This window comes from Arthrobotrys flagrans (genome assembly GCF_004000055.1).
Source record: "Arthrobotrys flagrans strain CBS H-5679 chromosome Unknown unitig_0, whole genome shotgun sequence".
Taxonomy (NCBI): domain Eukaryota; kingdom Fungi; phylum Ascomycota; class Orbiliomycetes; order Orbiliales; family Orbiliaceae; genus Arthrobotrys; species Arthrobotrys flagrans.
In genome coordinates this window covers 1,685,845-1,707,398 of record NW_027137550.1, presented here as the reverse complement: position 1 = coordinate 1,707,398, position 21,554 = coordinate 1,685,845, and the positions used below count along the sequence as shown (strand labels likewise).

Below are 21,554 nucleotides of genomic sequence, written 5' to 3'. Positions count from 1 at the left end.
CTTTGGGAGGATTAGCCGGTGACCGTGAACTGGCGTGATTGAAATTAGATTTGAGCAAGCTACCTGGGTAGCCAGTCTACCGTCTCTATATACAAACTTGAAGCAAGGATCGGGGTATTTTTTGAGGTATCCAAAAATGCGGAAGGATCAGGGAGCACGGGATAAAGGAAATTAAGGGTAAGAAATAAAACTCTGTAAATCCAACCAGTGATCCCAGATATGAGCCGGCTTGCGGCATGAAGCGAACAAAACCATAAAACACAACCAGCTCATCATCAAGAAGGCCAACAAGAGGTGGCCGAGCATGAAACAAACGAAATGTCGAAACGAGGCTCAAAAACCAATACAAATGGGATAAGCGATGAAAATGCAGGCAGAACAGAATACAATGCGCTCCCGGAAGATCTGATGAAGCACTTTCGTCAGGCTAATCGTGGCTGCGCAGTATATTTAGAATGAAGGGAATTGCTGGATTACAGAGCCATAGCGATGTTTTCTGACGAAACAGCCGATGTTGGTGCAGGGCTAGCATTGACTTTGTCGTTTTGAACTGGCGTGATGACAAGGGAAACCTCTGGTTTCGAACCCTGTGACTTGCCCTTGGATTTCGATACAAATCTCTCCGGGTTTGCGATCACAGGTAATAGGAGTTGTCGTTGAGAGATGGATATTTGTCGTGCGATCGAGATTTTGGCTGCCTTGGCCACATATGCCTCACAATCATTCGTGGATTGGTCGAGCTCAGTTGGGGAAGGAGTCCTGGGTCGTAACGGTGTTGTGACCATTTCCCACTCTGGCTCGTCGAGCATGCTGAATTTCCTAACCCAGGGAGCTCTATTATCAGATGTACCATATTCTCCGTAAGGTGTGTAGGGGCTGTCGAGTTCTGAGCCCTCGGATACCACAGAAAATGGTGTTTGTGGGTCCTTGTCTGCTTTTGCAGTTGTTCGCTCTGCAATTCGTTCTTCCAACATCATAAGCAGAGATGGTACAATATCACTTTCGGTTCGAGACTTTCTGAACGTGGGAGCCTCGGGAGTTTCGGCTGCACTGCCGCTGGTCGTTTCAGTGGGCGTTGTCATGGCGCGCGGGCGCCCTGGGCTTTTTGGTGTCCGAGGAGTTGCAGGAAAGAGCCATAATGGCGACTTGCTGACAAGGCCAAGTTGACCTACCGGCAAGGTATCTTTCTTCTCGGGTAGATTTAAGGTTGGCGTAGGTGTTATATCCTCAGACTAGGTTGACATGATGATTAAGAGTCGTTCTATAATACAATTTTTGGAATAGAAAACCTACCGGTTTCTGCCCTGCAGCACCACCATGTATTCCAGACTTTCTCCTCGCATAGATTGACAGTTTTGAGCCTTGTTGGTTGAGTAGGGAATCGAACATGACGCTGTAGCGCTCCATCTCGACCTTTGGGATATCCACATCTAACATAGGAGTCGACTCAGCCTTAGGGCTTTCCTCTGCTTGGGTCTCAGGCTCGGGTTGTTCTTCAACCAACGTATCCTGTCGAAGAGAATCCATTGATTCCTTGGTATCTTGTACACTAGTCAATGTCACTGAACTCATAGTCGTGATAGAAGTCTGAGATGTCAACATCTGTGCGCCCGTCGATTTTTGAGGCGCCTTTTTATGAAACAGGCCTTTGCCAAAGAATCTCTTCCAGCTACCCTTAGAATTGGCATCTTTGTTCTCGGAAACGGGGGTGCCGTCGGGTGCAGGGCTAGGGGCGGAAACAAAGTCGTCCACCTTTGTGTCAAGGGACACATAATGCTGTGGCAATGATTTCGAGCAATCCTCTAGACCATACATTCTGCTGCTCCGGGCGTCTAGTAGTGTCTTCGGGTGATGAGTCGGACTACCAAGTGCTACTCCAATTTCAAGATCTGGTGTATGCTCCCGTTGGCGGGAAGCAGACCTTTGGGGAAAGGCGTGTAACATGGGGCTGCTTGTTTGGCGTTTAGGACCGGGTCTTGCTTTTCCACCCTGCTCACGAGACCATGTGTATGATCTATTCAAAACTGAGAAATTCGGTTCTTCTAGACTGGTGTCCTTCTTGCCATGTGATGTCTTCGGCCGCTCGTCAGACTTAGATGGACTATCGTGACCACCAGAGGTTTTCGGTCTGGCGATTTCGAATGATCTTTGCTGAACGTTATAAGATTCCACTGCCAAACCGTCCATCTTGCGGGGAATATATTGAGAACTCGGCAGTGGTTCGTCATCGAATTTGGGAGGTAGTACCCCTAACGAGTCACTGGATTTCGAGGCATCCTTTGCCTTCCTTCCAAGCCTTCCCTCGGACCTCGACCTAGAGCGTAAGAGAAGTTTCGCCATAATAATTCAAAGCGAAATAAACCCAACCAACTTCCCGCCTCTTGCCTGATAAGTAAATACTAAGTAATTCTAGGGTATCGTAACAGTAAATCGTAGACGAATGCGTTCGAACCAAGCGTTAGAGATGTTGGAGCTTTGTGTGTTGTCGACGGATTGGGAATTGTGTAACCAAGCGATGCGCGATGTCGAGAGAAGAAAAGAAAAAGCGAAAGCAAATGCAATACAATGAAAAGTTAAGACGAAAATAATAGCAAAAAGAATAAGATGAAAATAAGAAAGTAAAGTAAGATAAAAAAAAACGGTAAGATAAAATATACAGAACGAATAGAAGAAGAAACAAATCCCGCAATTGCTACCCGTCTTCTCCTGGAAGCGACTTGTTGCAAATGACTGTAAGAGAAGGGAAAAAGAAGGAAAGCTTAGTTAGCTTCGACTGTGGGTCCTGGACGGGATATGTATGTGGGTAAGCAGGCAAAAAAGAACGGATGCTGACAGTGCAGTGCTAGAATCGGAAAGAGCGAGCGAGGGTGCGCAATAGATCGAACTGGACAGGCAGGTTTAGCAATGGATGTAATGCACCAGGCAAAGAAATGGGAATTTGGTATATCATACATACATTACGGGCGATCTGCCATAAACCCCAAATATGCGCCTGCAATCTATCCAAAAGAGTGAATGGTCGCACTAGTTCCTCAAAGGGAAGACTTTGAAACTGCGCTGGAAAAGGTCAAACCCAGGAACCAGATCGTAACAAGAAAGGGGACCCTTTGGGAGAGGGGCATCGAATTCCTTTTATCAACCCGACTTTTAGCAGCTCTCAACGCCTGAGGACAGACACACTTCTGCATCTGAGGTAAGTTCGGGCCGGGTTCGTCGTCAAGGCCCTGTCACAAGGCCTTGTGGTACATTTCGCCAGTTAATTAAAAGCTAAACTAACAAAACTAAGGCAGTAGACAGCGCCTAGGCTAATGAACTGCCGATCTAATGAAGTAACAAGACTAGGTATCCCATCCTATCGTCGTTGCCCTTGCCAGATTATCGAATTCGGTCGTCCAGCGGTAGACCCACGCCATATCTGCACAATCGGGACTCAAGGCTGGTGGGCGCTGATAGGTTTCATTGGTCGGGCGCCAGAAAGTTTGCAATTTTGAATTTTGAATTTTTATTTATTTATTTATTTATTTTTTTTGCCCTAACTTGACTTGACATCTTTTTTTCCTAGATGCATGACTAGCAACCTATAAGAGGGGCTGCCAAAAAAAGGGCTCGTTCATGTACTTGTGACTCGGCACGGTGATATTTCAACGGCAGGTCCGTGTTACGCTTGTAAATGCTTGTGTCGCATATCGGGGTCGATTCCGTGTGGAAACAGCTGGTGTCTTGTGAACAGAAGGGTTCGCTCTGGGTGAAGTTTCAGATAAAGATCTGGGGTTACGGCGTGAACTTTGTGGCAAGCATCTTAATGCCCAGCCTCAGTTTTCCTCGGCTATGTTGCTCCTCTGTGGAAGCTGGAGAGTTGCCTGGGTGTATGTATGCATAAACATCACTCATCTTAATATCTTTCGATAGGCTATTCTCGAACACAAGTGTTTCGTTCTTTGGGTGTATCAAACAAAGAGAGCTCTGTATTCAAAAGGATCGTAATCATTTCCGTCGACAAGGCGAGCCGTCCGACTTGTGCGATGGAAGCGACAGGGAAACTGGATTGGACAGGTGCAAATTGGTCCACGGTTTGCAACATGCATGATGTTGCGCAATTCAGCCCTGTCATACCTGCAGTCCAGGCATCTGTCGGCTATGGTTGGCTGGCGATTGGTGAGAATTGGGTCCAGTTCCATGTTGAACGGTTGGCTCGCGTGCGCCGGCGCCAGATTACATCAAGCCAACCATAATTTCGGCCTCGACCTCTCGTAGAATTCCACATCAGCATTCCGAAAAAATTTCTGATATTAAAGGGAGCCTCATTCCTGGAAAGGTTGTACGAACGTGGACGAGTGCCAGCCAAACTGCTGGGTGGAACCGAGACGTTCTGCGGGAATGTCATCTTCTGTGGGTAACGAGGCAGCTGATCTAGACGACTCGGTGTGGGTCAAAGGTACCTTGGCAATAGATTGATTCCGAGCTTCGGATGAGCTTCGAGGTCTCTCAGACCTTGGAAAATACACATGCACTCTTGTTATATAAGCTGAACTTGAGATGAGGTTGTATTGGTTCTGGTAGAAGCAGGGATCGGGTCGGAGAACCCCCAACGCAATCAGATGTCAAATCCAACATATCAATCTGCCAGTCATGTCAGCAGTCATATATTTGTCTTTACGACCAAGAAATTCCTCTACAGTTCAAGGATAGAACCGGGCACGTGGGGTATGCCGTGCAGATAATTAAGCTTGCGTTCATCTGCGTAAAGCATAGACAGAAACGTTGTAGTGATAAAAATAAAAATAAAAGACTCAAGTTTGACATGCTACAAGCAAGCTTTGCGATCTGACCTCGTAGGATCCCCTTCAACTTCGTTTTTAGCTTTAATAAGCAATGGTTCGAGTAAGGATACCACTCCGCCTCTATTGCTTTAGTCACTCTAACATTGCTTTCTTCGTCCTCTTTAGTCGTCGATGTAGCTATTCGACTGTTCAATTAACGCTTCGCATAGGGCGGTTGTCATTTTGTGTCTCCTTTGAGTCGCTGCCAATGCTTGATATACCGCAAATTAAAACGCTTCATCGTAGTGCTTAGTCCCCTGCAGTCGGCGACCTTGAGCCGGATTGATAATGATCAATTAAGGTAATCACTCTAGTATACCGCTTCTTGATAAGGTTGTCTCATCCTATGACACCTAATATATCTAAAACACATTTCTTGCAAAAAGACTAAGAGTGACTCCTTGAGTAGGGGTTTTAAAAAGGTATGTACGATCGAAGTGCAATTTGAAGCACGTACCTGTTATCAATGACACTAACAGAGTACTTCACGTCTTTGTTTGTTCGAGTTCAGCCCTCATTACATTTATATATTCCCAGTACTCTCGAACGAAGGTACTATAATTTGATCTCTTCGATTACGCTATTGATATAATAACGGCGTTTCTGGGAAATGGTAAGCCTACAGTCTTAGGATTCTTATATGTGAATTATAATTATTTCTAACACTCGACAGGTTACCATACATTTACTCCGTACGTACCTCGTGGTGTATATACAACTTGGTACCATGGTACCAAACTATCAATTAACACAAGACGAATCTAATTCTTACATACAAGTAGGATAGCATCGGGTTTCAACCGAAGCCTAAACTAGCTAGATGGGATTTCGATAAGATCCTATCGATAACCCCACCGGTCAACGGTTATCATTTATGCATATAAGGTATTGATATATACTGACTGGTCTCACGCCTAGGATAGATTACCTATGACCGAATCCAATGAGCATATGTTTGTATCGATAGAGTAAAAACTACTCCACTTAAGTACCCACTTAAGCTAAGATAGGAATACAGGCACATCTAAAACACGAATCTCTTAGCACCTCGCGGGATCGATATCCTCTATGTTCGATCGAATCTCGGATAGCAATTCCCCATCGACGAACGGGCTAGACCGCCCAAAACTAAATCGCCGGTCGAGGAGGACAGGCGTCGGGTGCAGTATCCAGCTTTAGATTTGATCGCAAAGGCCAGGTTGTGATGGTGTGTTGTGGCGTGCCCCGCCATCAAACAAAACCCCACTCAACCCCTCCCTCTCTGAGTTAGCTATACGTGCTCTCCCAGTACTGGAAACTTCCGCAGTCAGTCAACCTTCCTTCCTCTCTTCCTTTTCCATTCCTTCTGCCCAGAAAAGCTACCTGTCCTTACGTTTAAACCCATCCTTACCTGATTCCAGCTTTCTCTCCCTGCCTTCCTCAACTTCAGCCTTTAACGTCTTTTCTAGTTATCGTACACAATTTCGTAACATACACGCATACATACATTCACCATGTCGTGGCAAGGTACGTCACTATCAACTTCCTTATCCCCGTATTTACTCGTATTTACTCTATCGACCGACTTGTTCCTACAATCGGAGTTGGCTGACCAAAATGTCGTAAATAAATAGCATACGTCGATACCAGGTAATTCCGATACTCCATGCTTCAAACAAGCTTCCTTACTAGCCCCCATACCGGAGCACGGGGTTTAGTTAACCATCCAACAATACTTTACGGCACATGGCTAACCATTTCATTTTCAACTCGTTATCAGCTTGGTTGGTACTGGCAACATCGACAAGGCCGCCATCTTCAGTGCCGCTGGTGACTCTGTTTGGGCCGCCACTCCTGATTTCCAGGTGCGGATTATCCCCGTCCTTCGCCTCATATCGTATGATATCAGATATCGCTAAGCATTATCGTCGGAATAACAGATCAAGCCAGAGGAGGTAAAGGCTATTCTTGCTAATTTGGACAAGCACGGCAACGACTCTCCATTTTTCACAAGCGGAATTCACATCGGAAGCGTGAAATTTCTCAACGTCGCTCACGACGAGGACCACGTATATGCACGAGTACGGGACACTTGAACTCCTATATCCCCATAGTGTTAGGTTACTAACAGTACTGTTGAAATCTTTAGCAAAAAAAGGAGGGTCTCGTCATCATCAGAACCAAGCAGGCTCTGATTATCGCCCACCACCCAGAGACTGTTGACCGGTTTAAGGCTGTTGACACGACCAAGGCTCTTACAGACTACCTCAAGGGTGTCGGTTACTAAGTGCTAGTTCAAAACCCATCGGAGAACCCGCTCTTCAACTAGCCTTGTTCGTAGAACAAAACAAATGGACATATATATGTTTTCCCAAGCCCCCGGCCTTTTTTGGGGTCCCGTTGCTCCTGAGCGTATTGAATGTGGGTACAGGCACACTTGTGCTTAGTTAGACGAATATGTAATTATTGTCTTTCTTTCCTTCCTGTTCTTTCAAACTATTACACTCTGCTGCCCTTTTGGCGCTTCTACATTGAAACTCCAATCATTACCAAGGCTTTACCATGGCTTCTCGAAGTGTACCAGTACCTTTTTTTTTTTTTTTTTCTAATCAACGGCTTCCGAGTGGACTCGTAAATTATTAGGTGGTCGGGGATATACGCTCTGATTGACTACCTCCACCCGACATTAAATCGCCACGTTGACCCAAATCTGCCAAACTATCCACCAAATCCATTATATTATCGTACAACTCGTTCCAACGCTAGGAAACACCTTCAATATGATTCGTTATACCGGCAAAGCCCTCCCCGAGCTCCCGGCCACCCGAGTAATATAAGGACCAATGATCGGTATGTTCCCGAGAAAGCCGATAATGACACCGAAAAAGTCGCCGAAGAGGTTTAATATGCCGTAGCATTCGATGACGAAGCCGATAAGCGGGTATCTCAGGAAAATAACGAGGATGCCGAGTGCGAAGGTTGCCGTTCCTTTCCACTTTTCGCGACGGGCGAAGAAGAGGAAGGTGCGGTTGACGCCCATCGTTAATGTCAGGCCGATTAGGAATAGGATCTGTTGTATTTTAAAACCAATTCAGTATGTGTAAAAAGTGCCAGATTTAAGCAGGATATAGAGAGGATTCTAACATTTCCCATCGCCAACCTAAGAAGATATGTTCACATTAGTATCTTGGTCGCCAGCTTCTCTCGCCCGGAGAACTCACATGGCTTTATCAAAAAACATTATCACCCCAAATGTGAAAAAGAAGGCGCCTATATGCGAAACATTAGAGCCTGGATACCCCCCAAAAAAACTGGCATCGTCGAGATGTGGAAGCATACCGCCGGAACAAAAGGCAACGCCGACCTCTAAAATACCACCGGAAGGTTAGCTATCATTTTCGTCATATTGTAGGGCGACTATAGCTCCAGACGTACTCTGCTGATCGGATAACCACATCGTGACTGGTCGTACGGGTATCGAGATGGTTCAATGGTTGTTTTAGTGAAGATAGGGGATATCGATACGCGCAATCCGCTACCAAAAAAAACTCGATAGAAGTGGTTAAAGGTAACAGGTACTTTAAAGTATTGTCGTCTATATCATGGCAAGATATCGTGACTCAAGTGAATATTACAAAGAAGCTACTGGGAGAAGAAGACGGCGACGACGAAGAGAAGGATGAAGGACGGGATAGGAGGAGCATGTCGCATGAGCAGTTCGCGGTTGAGCAGCTCTCCGAGATCAGAAAGGACTTGAACTAAGGGACAGATTCCACATGTGCACATCCTCCCCGGGAGGGTAAGGTCAGCCACGGTCTCCGGGAAGACTCCGGGGAAGCTTGACCAGGTCTTCCCGGAGCCTTCATACTGTCGCGTGGTTTTCGTTTGTTCTTTGTCCCACCAAACACCAACACAACAACGCGTCTTCCCTCCAGGCCCCCAAGCTTCTAATGGCAGAATCGATATCTCTCCTAGATCTATCCACCATCATCTCACATTGGCATTTACTGCCTACTTCCACAGGGTAACGATGTCGACCCACTCAAACACCCACAGGGCTTTCCTTCAAGCTCTACTCATCCGTCCTTTCATCGATATCCAAGAAGGCCGTGAGCTACTCGCAGCTATCAAATCCGCAGAAGCAGGCTCCGATGTCTCCGTTGAATCCGTCTCCGCGAAAGATTTCCGCGCCGTCGTCCATACGATTCAGAACACGATCTCTCCGTTTGACCTCGATATCCGTGAAATGCCTGACCAGGAAGATGGAAATCACTGCTACGCCCTTGTCAACGATTCCAATGATGATATCATCCGCTTCGCTACCACACATACGCCGGATGAAATCTCATACTTCAAAAGATTGCTAGATGAGATGTTCGATACAAGTAACACCATATACGCCGAGATAATGGCCGTGAAAAGTATGCGTGCCATCAGTCTCAACAAAAACCCACCTTCCGAGCGAGAAAACCAGGAGGTAATCGTTGAAAATGTCAACGGAGAGGAAGAACGACAGACCATTGCCGGCGCTGGTATCGGCCTCACAAAGCAAGAAGCAGAGGATTGTCTCACTAGATTTGTCGACGAAGGCTGGCTCGAACGTGATAGGGCAGGATACCACTTCCTCTCAACCAGAGCTCTCCTGGAGCTCGAGCGTTACTTGACGGACACCTATAATGTCGAGGAAGAGGAGGAACAAGAAGACGGGAGTATCAAAAAGGGTCCGAAGAAACTACGGATCAAACATTGCGGACACTGCAGGTACATCCACACAATCGGACAACGGTGTTCGGATATGCATTGCGACTTTCGGCTACATAATCACTGCGCCGAAGTCAGATTTAGTAGGTTACCCTCGAGGGAGTGCGGAGCCTGTAAGAAGGAATGGACAGGGGTCCCTGTAGGGCCAAAGGCAGGAACGGTTGCCAGTGGTGCCTCAGGTCTACGAAGGGCTAGAGGTCGCGACTCGGAGGGAGTCATGCCTCAGAGGTTGAGCAAGGCGGTCAAAAGAAGCATCGAAAAGAGCAAGGGTCGCAGGAGCACCATGTTCGGTGATAACGATGACGAGGTCGATGAAGATACGGAAGCGGCCACTCCCAGGCCGGGGAGGCCACGGAATTCTTTGGGGCGAAGAAATAGAACATCATTAGGGGAGTTGGAGGAGGAAAATAACGAAGATCAGCCTCCTCGGAAGCTCAGCCGTATATTGAATGGTACAAGCAGCAGACGAACCTCCGCAGTGCACCAGCGGACCGAGTCACCCGGGGAAGATGAACCAGCAGAAGGCTCCCACTCCGCTGTTGTTCGTACCAAGAGGGAGAGCCTATCACATCGACGAGAAGACGGAAGTGAGGGAGATAATGACGAGGAGGAGGAGGGATTGCCAAGAAGGTTGCAAAAAACAAGCCTCCACTCCAAACGTCGATAGGGGGGTTTTTTCTAACTATCCATTTCACTTATTTTGGAGTTTTGGGCTACACAATATCATTTGGTTACTGGCGTTCGAGGCTGATCCTGTACCATACAGCATGTACGATCAGAGCATTTCGGGGAGTTGGAAAATATGTTTAATGAATACTGAAGAATTAGAACTAGCTAAATATAAAATCGTGGGGTCCCACACAACTGCGTAGGCCCCTTATTCATTACCTGTTATTGTTCTGCGAAGGGAGTCTTCGCTACATTGCTACCATTATCATTCAATCCTGACTAATGTACATTGGGGATGTTCTAAACGCAAGGGAAATTAAACTTAGACTAGTCAATATTAATACATTGTTCAGAAGTGGAAACAGGGCAGTGTTCACATAATAGCAAGGGATTTAAGGTGGCGGTGTTCGCAATCGTAGTTTCGTTTTGGGAAGCCCAGTGAACGGGTTTCTAGGGGCTCTAGGGGCTTCGGGGGCGTCATCCAACTTTGATTTATTCGGTGGAGGGGGCAAGCTATGTCGATTCGTAGATTGGGGAAGACGTTGCTGTATGTCTTAGTGCCCAGTAGCAGATCTACATGTAGCACAGGCACAAGGAGCCATAGACGTTGGTTGTGCCAGATCTTGTTCTGGGTTTTGATGCACTGGATACTGTTGCATAGGATATTGTCCTGGATACTGCGGTGGGTGTTGGATCGGATTTGGGGCTAGATTTTGTGGTGGATATTGGATTGGATACTGTGCTGGATGTTGTGCTGGATATTGTACCGGGTACTGCACCGGAATCGTTCCCATGCCGGGCAGGATTTGTGTTCTTGCCATTGGAATCCCCAAAGCCTGTGACTAGTGGCATTTGGGATTGCATCAGCAATGACCCTATACCAGACTGGACGCGGGTTCCTTGGATCGGAGGTCAGGAACCTTGTGGAATTTATAGTATTTGTGATGTTGCCTTTTGGGTTGGCCCCGCATCCCTCTGCGACGGCAAAATGGAAACCCTCCCGCGCGACGGAGTACTCTATTCCTCGTCGATATGCATCTCCTGGATTTCTTTGGCTTCTTGAGTAGGGTTTACGCCGTTCAGAGAAGTGCCAGCACCATTACCCGCACTGCTAGGACCAGCTTCCGCAGCCTTTTGTTCCGCAAGCCACAGATCTACCTCGTCGACAAGGTCGTAGACACAATCTTCAGCTATTTGCTCGTTGTACCGTTCACAAATAGCCCTTGTCTTGAATTTCTCTATAACAACATCGTCGTCCCGCATCTCATCATCACTAGTGATGAGAATAGGAATGTCTTGATTCCCAAAGCTAAGATCCTCTGGAGGGTATTCCCAAGTGGGTCCAAAATTCACCTGCGCCCTGCCTCCTCTAAAGACACTGACGGTTGGATAGTACCCACAGAACCCATCATCCAGAGGCCTGCCACCTCCACTCGAGAGGGGCTGGCTCGCTGGAGGGAGGAATGCAAAAAGGTCTTCGAAGGCAGTGCCAATACGCTTCCCGTTCTTGTAGACTGTAATCTTGCTACTAGGCAAGGTCTTGAAGCAAGCTTTGGTGCCCTTGATCGTGTTAAGAGATGGAGCACCGGTAGCCGTTGGAGCAGCGGGATTCATCGCATCCTCCATATCTTTCACTGGCATATACTCAAAAGATTCGAAATACAACTGTGCCTTGTACTTAATCGGGACTCTATCCCGAATAACATCTGGCGGGTATTTCGAATTTTCGGAGTGTGGTGCAAGAATTCCACGTTGGACGGATAGCGGTGGGAGGGATATATGAAGACCGATGACGTCCCCGCTAACCACACTTTCCTTCATGAAATCTTTGGGCCTCGACATGTGGACTGTTTGCCCGTCCTTGTCCCTGACTCCGTAGCTGTAGGCATCATATCCAACGGGGACATCCAAACTAGTCTCTCGTCGTGCGAAACCGATACGGACGTGGCCATTCTCCTCTGTTGGGTCGTTCGGGTTGATACCATTGAGAACTTTACATTCATAGTACCAATCTCCTTCACGTAGCCCAACATTGGCACGAGCTGAACGGAAGCCCTTTTCTGTTGTGAGAGCAACACCGGTTTCATCAAGATGGATATGGTTAGATTTGTCTTCGTAGGATATTCGGGCGGCATAGGGGGGACTTCAGTAGTGTGGTATTTGAGCGTGGGAATAAGGCGAGAAGCTTTGCACGGTAAGTAGCGAAATCCTTTACGATTTGAAGGGCTGCCCAGCCGAAAGCGTCATTAGCATACAGATGAATAAGGATATGACAATATAACAGAGAAACGTAGACATACTGTTCTGTGGTTTCGAAGAAAGCGACATCTGAGTTCTTCGGATATGTGACAGGGACAAAAATGGGCGGTTTTGCGGCCAGATAATCGACTTCTTTTGGTGGAGAAAGTGGGTAGACTTGTAGTCCGGGAGGTGCATCCTTAGCTACAGCTACTACTGCTTTGCTCGAAGTACCTTTCGTCGAGGGTCCACCCGTAGGAGCGGACGTAGGGGTACCACCTCTTGCAGCAGCCTGAGCTTCCTTCTTCTTCCATGATTCCTTTTTCTCGCGGCCTCCTTCACGAGGGGCTGGTTTGTCACGCGCCTTCGTCTTGATAGGGCGGTTTGTAGCAGCACCAGTCCCCACGAGATTGGGTTCTGGCGAGCCAGCAAGAGGTGTCGTGTGGTGACCCCCGGGAGCAGGAGACTCAATTCGAGGCTCTGGATCGCGGGAGAGTGATCTTTTCATTGGGATAACCGGTGGTGGATGCGATGTAGCCCTGCCAGGTGACAGCGCAGCCGAATTCGCAGGAACACTGCTGCTTCCAGTGGCCGGCACGGGGAGGTCGTTAGCTGACATGGTATCGAAGCTGGGGCTAACAAACGCGACGATCAAAGAGATAGTCAAGTGCTGTCAGCTGCAGCTGCATTGGCTATGAATAGCGATTCTAGTAGCGGCTGTAATGACGATGATGTTTGGTTGGTGATGTTTGTGGGGGTGGAGCGGAAGAAGCCGTTGTTGCTTCTGGAAATTGGTTTGGAGGCGTCCAAAATTACCACAAATAGAAACCTTCCTATTTTAGTAATTTTCGGCGCAAACACAAGCTGGGTTTAAAGAGACAAACGGAAAAAAAAAAATCTAGCTCTCCAAAGCTCCACTAATCCACATCCCTATACCATTACTCCAACTTCAACTTCACCAAACAGCACCTGAAGCTACCTCTAGGAAATATTCTAAGATCATTACCTTTACAATGCCCAAAGACACTGCAAAATCTCAGACGAACCGGCAAGCCCGCCACAATCCTCTTTATGAAGACCTAACTGCCTCCAAAACAGTTTCCTCGAAGCCAACCCGCGAGAAACGAAGGGCTTCGAAAGATGCACGCAAGAGTGGCGATGAGGGCTTTGTGGACCCCATGCTATCAAGGAAAATTTTGCAGCTTGCAAGAGACCAGCAGGATGAACTCGAGGGAGAGAAGCCCGCTCAGAATGGGAAACCAGTTGTCGATAGCTTCTTAATACCCCACCAGGGTGTAGGAGAATGGGAAGACGAAAGTGGTGACGAGGATGATGATCAGTATCAGGACGAATACGGTGATGACGGTGTTGCAGAGGAAGTGGTTCGTCCCACCCAGTAAATTCGGACATATATTTGAAGGGCTACTAATTTTCGATTAATAGAGAGTAGACGAGGAAGATGAAGAATTATTCAATAAGTTCCTACCGCCGCCGAGCGAACGTCCAGCTATCTCACTAGCAGACAAGATTTTAGAAAAGATTGCACAACATGAAAGCTCACTGGAAGCTAAAGGTGGTCATGGTGGCATGGATATCGATGAGGGGCGAATGGAGCTGCCTCCAAAGGTCATCGAGGTCTACACAAAAATCGGAGTCCTCCTGTCGAGATATAAATCGGGAAAGCTCCCAAAGCCTTTTAAGATTATCCCCAGTCTGAGGAACTGGGAGGAAATACTCTTCCTAACGAGACCCGATGAATGGTCCCCACATGCCTGCTACGAAGCCACCAAAATGTTTGCCAGTAACTTGAATGCCGCACAGACGCAAAGGCGAGTCCCCACCAAGGATTTGAATTTGTCATAATACTGATTGAAACAGATTTCTTAATCTCATCCTCCTCGACCGAGTCCGTGACGATATTTACGAACACAAGAATTTGAATGTCCACCTCTACAAGGCCCTGAAGAAGGCTCTTTACAAACCAGCTGCCTTCAACAAGGGCTTTCTTTTCCCACTATGTTCATCGGGAACGTGCACGCTGCGTGAGGCTCAAATCGTCGGCTCGGTGCTCACAAGAGTGTCGATTCCGGTACTACACTCCGCTGCCGCGCTCCAGCGGCTATGCGAGATGGATTACACTGGACCAACCAGCATATTTATCAGGGTCTTATTAGAGAAGAGGTATGCCTTGCCTTACAAGGCTGTTGACGCCGTGGTATTCCATTTCATTCGCTTTGCGAATAGCGATGAGACAATGCCATTGCTGTGGCACCAAAGTCTTCTGAGCTTTGCAACAAGGTATAAGAATGACATTACCGAGGACCAGAGAAAAGCCTTGTTTGAGTTGGTGAGGAAGAAGGGCCATCCAGCAGTTGCTCCTCAAATTGTGACAGAACTGGAGGAAGGTAGAAAGGGAGGAAGAGAAGAGATGGTGCCCCCGGGAGATGGTGACGGCTTGATGGATGATGTTATGGATGACATATAATCCGTCTACCATAAGAGCTACATCTCTTAGCTCGAAGTCTTGCATTTGATGAAGGCGTTCAGGTGGTTATGACCAACAAAAGTTCTATTTCTTCGACGTTATAGTATACATGCCCCGAATATTAGGATATCTATATAACGCGCTAGGGAAGGTTGCACCGTCGCTGTTAACCTCTGGGTTTATACCTAAATTTTGCTAAAGAATCATTGCCATTTTTCCAAATTTCATGCCAGATTTCCACTTTCTGCCCCTGCTCGTCCACCTGCAGCTCCCACCAAGAGTCAAAGTCATACCACTCGAGAACGAGCATGCCACCAGGCCAAGCAATGGCTGCATACCTATCATTAGAAACCATTTCTATATGCGAATGTCGTGGGATCCCCAAATCGATCACTTGGGCATCCCAATAACTATCGTTTTCCCCAGATGATGAAGCGCCAGAGAACGGTAGTGTATAGAGGGTGCCATGGTTCTATATAAAGTCCTGTCCATGGGAAAGTATGTTCCACGGTTATCATTGGTAAAGGGGTTTCCAGCATTCGGAACAGTCCAACTTATCCGCCGGACATTTTCTGCAATTTATTGAGGACACCGGTTGTAATCGTACCAGACGTGGTCCTTCGGTTTTGACGAGCCGGTAGGCGCCATCATGAATCCGCGCTCACGGTCGACAAAGACCCGTTTCGCCCGTTCACCGTTCACCGTTCTCATCGGATGCCTTGGATACGGCGAAATTTCAAAGCCGGCCTGGGTTTCGGAAATACCCTCTAGTTGGGTTCCGGATACAAAATGAAAGCTGCTGAATAAAAAACCAGTCGGCTTCAAACCTATTCGACAATGATATTATCTCCCTGTCGTCCTGGATATATATATTTTGCATTCTCGGTCTTTCCACTTTCCAATCCAGATCCAAAACGTAAATATGAACACGAGCGGAGTATACATCCTCTCCCGGTCTCGATGTTTTTATTGCGAGGACACCGGAATGGCAGTATTTCGGCCAAACATGGCCGTTGGGGAAACTAAACCATTTGGTCTTCATGACAAGCCCATTACGCCGCGCATGATCCCTGAATATAAAATTTCGAAGACCGCCTTCGACATCCTTGTAATACACAAGATCAGAACTTCCGCTAAAATATTGTCAGATCATATCATTTGCTAGCGAGTCGCTGTGAAGAAGTGTAGCCCATTTTTTAGGTACCTATAACCACAGTCAATCCACCAGTGCTAACCTATAATTGTTGGATTTTTCGTGTTGGGGAATGGAAGACCGACTCGATACATTCATTTGGACTGAATTGGCCAGCGATTTGATATCCAATCTCCCCGGGGAGGCGCCCGAGAATGTCGGTCTTTTTTCCCATTGTGCGAAGACAAAGATGACTATGTATGGAGTTAAGAGGTTGATACAGAGACACACGATGTTGCAAGAGACTCGCCGGTCCAAAGTACAAGGCACCTCAGCTCAGCTCAGAGATGCAGAGCTAGAGCTACGAGCTGGCTATGCAATATTCAAGCACACACTTTCATATGATCATATCTTCTAACATACTTACGTTCATACAAGCTACCAGTGCGCCCAAGGGCTGTGAAGCTTTGCGGTACACTGAATCGAATCTCACTACTCGGGTTAGCCCGACAACACCCAATATCCAACAATGAGCGGGCCGGCTATTAATTGCGTATACATAGGCCCGATAGCCACAACAATGCTATTCGTTAATAAATCGCATGGTTTCCAGTCGGGGACTCAGTCAACTTGCTGGACCCTGCCCCAAAATATTACGCATGTCTAGCACCCCGTTCTAGAATTCCAGAACATCTCGTGGGCTTTGATCTTCAAGCTTCATGCGATGGCTCGTTGGCCGTATACCTAAGTATGTATATAAGGGCATTGGGATTCTAGAATTATATTTCGAAGATCTCTGGTATCATCCAAACTATTACAAAAATTCTCTACTTGAGCGCTTCGGTTTATTCCAACTTTTATCCGTTCTCCTTGGCCTCTGGTTTTCTATATTTGCAAAAAAAATCAACCACCCTTATTCGAATATTCTTCTAAAATATTAGAGAGAAAGTTCCTAGTGGTTGGCCTACCAATATATCAAATCGAAGTTTTCATAGCATATACTACAATCGGTGTGCCGGTATCGCACTCACAATGAAGTACCCAATCCTCACAATATCGCGGTCACCGTCTCCGCAGCCCCATCTCGAGTCTCAAAAAGACAAGCCCGAGGCACTACCGGGAAAACCATCGAACAAACAGATGCACCTTGGAATCTAGAGCGAATCTCTAGCGTAGCGCCTATCGTACAAGGTGGTCGCAATGTGACCGACCTGGCTTGTAAGTACCGTTACGACGAGCGTGACGTAGCTGCAGACGTTGAAGTGTACATCCACGACACTGGCATCGATCCATTGAATCCGGATTTCAATTCTCGGGCACAGATAATCTTCACAAATAATCCTTATGGTATATGGCCGAGCGGTGGACATGGGTAAGTTCAAGTTTTTCTCTGTAAAAATCGCCTTTGTATTTTTGTTTCTAACTCAAACCTCTCTCCCTCTGGCACACATGTTACAGGAATTGGTTCGACGCATTATGGTGTCGCCAAAAATGTTTCAATACGGGAGATCAAGATCATATCGGATCTAATGGAAGACCCACTCGGCTCCATCCTTGAGGGAAAAGCCGCTCTAGAGCATACTCAGGATAAAGTTAATGGTATCAGGGCAGTCATCGAACTACATAAGAAGGGGGAGGACTTCAAAGGCTCTGTGATGAATATGTCATGGGGCTTCCTAGAGGATTTATGGAGAGGGATCCAGGCGGTAGCGAGCTCCTCAAGAAGGCATTGAGGGACGCAGTTGCCGCTGGTATTCATTTGACGGCTTCGGCTACAAATTCTGGCACCGATGCCTGCGAATTATTCCTGTTGGATTCGTCAAAAAGATACCTACTCTTATTGCGGTGGGGAATGTTAATATTGATGATACTCGGATTCCAACTTCTGGTTGGGGCCCGTGTATCGACCTCTATGCCCCCCGGATGGAAATCAAAAGTACTTCCCTTAGAAAAAAATAACCGGGTTGAAGTTATGACTGGGGTATCAATGGCTGCGCCACTGGTATCGTAGCTACCTAGCTGGCAAAGTTCCCCGAGTTGAGGAACGATCCAGTTGCTATGGAGAAGAAAATCATGAGTTCGGCACTCAAAGGCATTGTTAAGGATGCTAAAGGTGGTGGGGATCCTTTGTTGAATAGTGGTATATCTGCAGTTTGGGTTTATGGGGTGTTCGAAATTCATTAAATCCTGGTGTTTCTTGGAGCCCCTCCTTAACAGGCTTTTGGGAATGCAATATACATTTTAGAAAAATAAAGATACAGGAACGGCTTTAAAAGAGAGCGATGGCATTTCTTCACAGCTAATAGTCATGATGAAGACACTCTAAAGTTTCAAGCCTGCAAGTTCCATAGCCAAAGCTTTCGACTCTGATCCGTCCGTCTGCTTCGATTTTTGGAGTACCATGAACTCATCAAACGTAAGCCAATCATAAACATGCACCCCCCCTTCGTAGAAAGCGGCGAAACCCTTATCATGTGGCATTATCTCCTCAAGCTGTCCACTCATACCCGCAAGTTCCAAAACCCGGCCCAGGGGAGTCGACTGGTCTCCTCTAGAGCACCAAAGTGAATAGATATGAAAATCACCCTTTCCCCCGATGGGTGCTTCTTAGTGAGCGGACATATGGCGGTGTAGACAGTATCCTTGTAGTAAAACGATGCTGCGACATCGGGACCAAGGCCGTGGTGTCCGGGAGGCCTCGGGCCAAAACATTTCCATGAAGCAGAAACCTCGCCATCTGAAAGAATAGTCAACCGGACATTCGGCTCTTTGGTCTTCAGACCTACCATTTCCGCTCCGGTTGTGTTCATGCCATACCGGAACGAGATCGAATGCGGGGTGAGATTCGGCGGATCACCTGGGAAGCCATGGTCGATAAGCTTTCCGGTTGTTTCGATGAGAGTGCCTTTTTCTTCATCGAAGGTAAGCCAGCTTACAGCAACCTGGGGTCTATAATCATCATCTGAAAATATTGCAGCCACAACAATATGGTTGCCAAGGACCATAATTGGGGGTGAGTCTATAATACTCTCCTGCGGATAGGCAGCGTATTAGTATCTCGATAGGGAATACATACAGGTTCGAGCTTGGCTCTGAAACTTACTCGTGTGGCAACTTTGACAAAATCTGTGATTCTTTCGAAAACCTGCAAAGCTGCTGTTTGAAGGTTTACAAAGTAGTAGTCAGAGTAATCGGTGTTTCCGTGTTCGTTCCGAATACACAGGTACTTTTCCGAAGAACTGATGGACATAATCCCTTCGTGGAGGAGTTTTAACTGGCGAACCAAGCCGCCTTTTGTATTCCAAACAAGCGCTCGACTATTTGATGTAAAGTTAGCGATGCGCTGGTTGGTTGTATGTCAAGCTCACACGGCCATATGCATAGACATACCTGGTATCCAAAGTAATCGCAGCTGCACAATAGGCACCGACGTGAGCTGACCCTTTATCCAATATTTCCCTCTGCCTGTTTACTAATGGCGTGGGTTTCTGGCTCTGGCCTTTATTCAGATCAATCAGATACCATTGGTAAGTGTCATGTGCCGGGCTTTGGCGGATGTGATCGAAGACCGCATATTCAAGGCCGACTGAGGCGTTTAAACACACGAATGCACTGTCTTTACCTTGAGGGATATCCGCGAAAGAAAAGTCATATTCGTGTTTCAGCTTGAACAAGCCGGTTTCACCAGCATATTCCTTGAATGCGATATTTCGCAATGCCGAGAAGGGATCCTCTTTTAGTTGGTGGGCATAGGAAGGGAGGTCAGATCGCTTTGAATAGTGTGCTCGGACGATTTTTCTGGCCAGCTGTGGGGAGGAGAGTAAGCACTTCCATCGCGAAGATACCCGGTGGAGGCGGATGATGTCCTTTGGGTCGAGATCTTCAGCGATTTGAAGTGAGACTTCAAAGGGAAGGGACCCGAATATATCGAGATAGTAATTATTTGCTTCCAACTTTTTTTGTAGAAAATGTTTCTCGGACAGAAGCAAAGAATCAAATAGCCCATCCAGGCTAGAATACAATATTCAAGGTACGCGAGGCTAGATGTTAGCAAAGTAGATTCGATGATAGATATAACCCTAGATCTAACTGCAGCTATAGTTACAGCTACGTTGCTAGGGATAGTTCGCTGGCAGCTGTAGCTGCAGGTAAAACTGCCCGGGAGGAGGAGGAGGGTAAGTCAAGTCAAGCTAACTTACAATTGGATTCTCTCCTTGTGACAGGCGGTTTTGAAGGCTTCCAGGGCCTCGTTTAATGCTAGCTTCTCCATGCTGGCTGGAGACATGCATAAAGGCGAGGAGCGAGCGAGGCGGACGTTGGTTGGTCTGAAAGTGGAAGATTGTGGGGAAACGGGTGCGCGTATCTGTGTTGATGCAGAAACACACAACATGGCTAACCTGAGTTGTCCATCGACATGGTCTATCAATCACATCTTACCGGCTTGATTACCTCTTGACGATAAAGAGAAATGAAGAGAGAGATAGGGATAGAGGGAGAGAGGGAGGGAGGGAGAGAGAGAGATAGTGCACGAGGCTTCCCGCCTGCATGGGCCTCTTTTGCTTTGACAGCTCAAATACGGTTGATATTGGATAACTATTACCTGATATCAATTGGTCCCAGTTCTATTCCGGTCGATAGTTCAGGTAACTCAAGCAGCTATCGGACGATAAATCCTCGTGCTAAGCTTAATTTACCACAGTCCATGTGAGGAGCTGCTTGCTTGCCCTGCATGCGTCCATGCATCCATCCGAGAAGTAGTTAAATGATATTATTAGCACTCCGGACCCGGGATCCTGGATCGAATCTTAACATTGAACTTAACAAGAGGCGTGTGGCCTTAACTGCATTAGGGCGTTTCAGCTGTCAGCCCCTTGCTCGAAGAAAATGCATCAAACGTCACCGATTAGACCAGGTTTCCAAAAAAAGAAGGCTAGAAAAAGAAATAAATTCCATATTTGGCAAAGCGCCCTCAGCTTTCATCTCGGGAATTATTAGTCCTGCATTTGATTACTCGCTTGTAGGTCGCCGAATATGGCAACTTGATGGAAGTTTGATAGAAGTTTCGAAGATTCCATGACCACTTCGCCGAAGACATCTGATTCCCACCGTTGTAAGGGTTCTAACGATACTAATGTCGCCCTACGTCATGCGGTAATACAAATGACATCGATGATACGGTACATGCATGCATCTGCCAAAAGGTAGCCATAGACGGATCTTTGATATCGTTCTTAGCTTCGATGCGTATGTACTGTCCGGTCGACGAAACGTCGACTCGCCTGTGTATGCACGCCACCTGGGAAGCCACCTTCTCGCTTCTTCCATCCGAAAGTTGATGACGGGAGCTGAGGCTAAGTTCACTAGTCGGTGATAGTCATCGAATTGAGGTTAGGAAGGAAAATTTTTTTTCCCCGGACTCCAGCCTCGTCCTGCTCCTGACGGACACAAAATTGGTATCTGATTAGCTGGA

At 47.0% G+C, this 21,554-nt stretch overlaps 9 protein-coding genes across 9 annotated transcripts; 4 read left to right on the top strand and 5 right to left on the bottom strand.

Annotated features, from left to right (window-relative positions):
* Window positions 1-473: 473 nt before the first annotated feature.
* Window positions 474-2,340, bottom strand: DFL_003595 (uncharacterized protein; the record flags this gene model as incomplete). Its single annotated transcript, XM_067632555.1, has 2 exons — window positions 474-1,232; window positions 1,294-2,340. The coding sequence occupies 2 exons, from the start codon at window positions 2,338-2,340 to the stop codon at window positions 474-476; spliced, it is 1,806 nt and encodes a 601-aa protein (XP_067490813.1).
* Window positions 2,341-6,024: 3,684 nt separating this feature from the next.
* On the top strand, window positions 6,025-7,086 carry DFL_003594 (uncharacterized protein; the record flags this gene model as incomplete). Its single annotated transcript, XM_067632554.1, has 7 exons — window positions 6,025-6,027; window positions 6,109-6,125; window positions 6,269-6,285; window positions 6,434-6,449; window positions 6,580-6,664; window positions 6,740-6,880; window positions 6,949-7,086. The coding sequence occupies 7 exons, from the start codon at window positions 6,025-6,027 to the stop codon at window positions 7,084-7,086; spliced, it is 417 nt and encodes a 138-aa protein (XP_067490812.1).
* Window positions 7,087-7,587: 501 nt separating this feature from the next.
* Window positions 7,588-8,256, bottom strand: DFL_003593 (uncharacterized protein; the record flags this gene model as incomplete). Its single annotated transcript, XM_067632553.1, has 5 exons — window positions 7,588-7,869; window positions 7,944-7,959; window positions 8,021-8,069; window positions 8,139-8,165; window positions 8,235-8,256. The coding sequence occupies 5 exons, from the start codon at window positions 8,254-8,256 to the stop codon at window positions 7,588-7,590; spliced, it is 396 nt and encodes a 131-aa protein (XP_067490811.1).
* Window positions 8,257-8,829: 573 nt separating this feature from the next.
* DFL_003592 (uncharacterized protein) lies at window positions 8,830-10,227 on the top strand (the record flags this gene model as incomplete). The annotated part of the gene is made up of 1 exon (XM_067632552.1): window positions 8,830-10,227. The coding sequence occupies one exon, from the start codon at window positions 8,830-8,832 to the stop codon at window positions 10,225-10,227; it is 1,398 nt and encodes a 465-aa protein (XP_067490810.1).
* Window positions 10,228-10,783: 556 nt separating this feature from the next.
* DFL_003591 (uncharacterized protein) lies at window positions 10,784-11,200 on the bottom strand (the record flags this gene model as incomplete). Its single annotated transcript, XM_067632551.1, has 2 exons — window positions 10,784-11,071; window positions 11,150-11,200. The coding sequence occupies 2 exons, from the start codon at window positions 11,198-11,200 to the stop codon at window positions 10,784-10,786; spliced, it is 339 nt and encodes a 112-aa protein (XP_067490809.1).
* Window positions 11,201-11,246: 46 nt separating this feature from the next.
* On the bottom strand, window positions 11,247-13,086 carry DFL_003590 (uncharacterized protein; the record flags this gene model as incomplete). Its single annotated transcript, XM_067632550.1, has 3 exons — window positions 11,247-12,340; window positions 12,445-12,455; window positions 12,530-13,086. The coding sequence occupies 3 exons, from the start codon at window positions 13,084-13,086 to the stop codon at window positions 11,247-11,249; spliced, it is 1,662 nt and encodes a 553-aa protein (XP_067490808.1).
* A 394-nt stretch (window positions 13,087-13,480) lies between these two features.
* Window positions 13,481-14,952, top strand: DFL_003589 (uncharacterized protein; the record flags this gene model as incomplete). Its single annotated transcript, XM_067632548.1, has 3 exons — window positions 13,481-13,849; window positions 13,911-14,296; window positions 14,346-14,952. The coding sequence occupies 3 exons, from the start codon at window positions 13,481-13,483 to the stop codon at window positions 14,950-14,952; spliced, it is 1,362 nt and encodes a 453-aa protein (XP_067490807.1).
* A 2,500-nt stretch (window positions 14,953-17,452) lies between these two features.
* Window positions 17,453-17,817, top strand: DFL_003588 (uncharacterized protein; the record flags this gene model as incomplete). The annotated part of the gene is made up of 2 exons (XM_067632547.1): window positions 17,453-17,456; window positions 17,543-17,817. The coding sequence occupies 2 exons, from the start codon at window positions 17,453-17,455 to the stop codon at window positions 17,815-17,817; spliced, it is 279 nt and encodes a 92-aa protein (XP_067490806.1).
* A 589-nt stretch (window positions 17,818-18,406) lies between these two features.
* DFL_003587 (uncharacterized protein) lies at window positions 18,407-20,474 on the bottom strand (the record flags this gene model as incomplete). The annotated part of the gene is made up of 5 exons (XM_067632546.1): window positions 18,407-18,577; window positions 18,670-19,116; window positions 19,188-19,401; window positions 19,475-20,095; window positions 20,284-20,474. 5 exons carry the CDS (start codon window positions 20,472-20,474, stop codon window positions 18,407-18,409), a joined length of 1,644 nt encoding a protein of 547 aa, XP_067490805.1.
* Window positions 20,475-21,554: the final 1,080 nt, after the last annotated feature.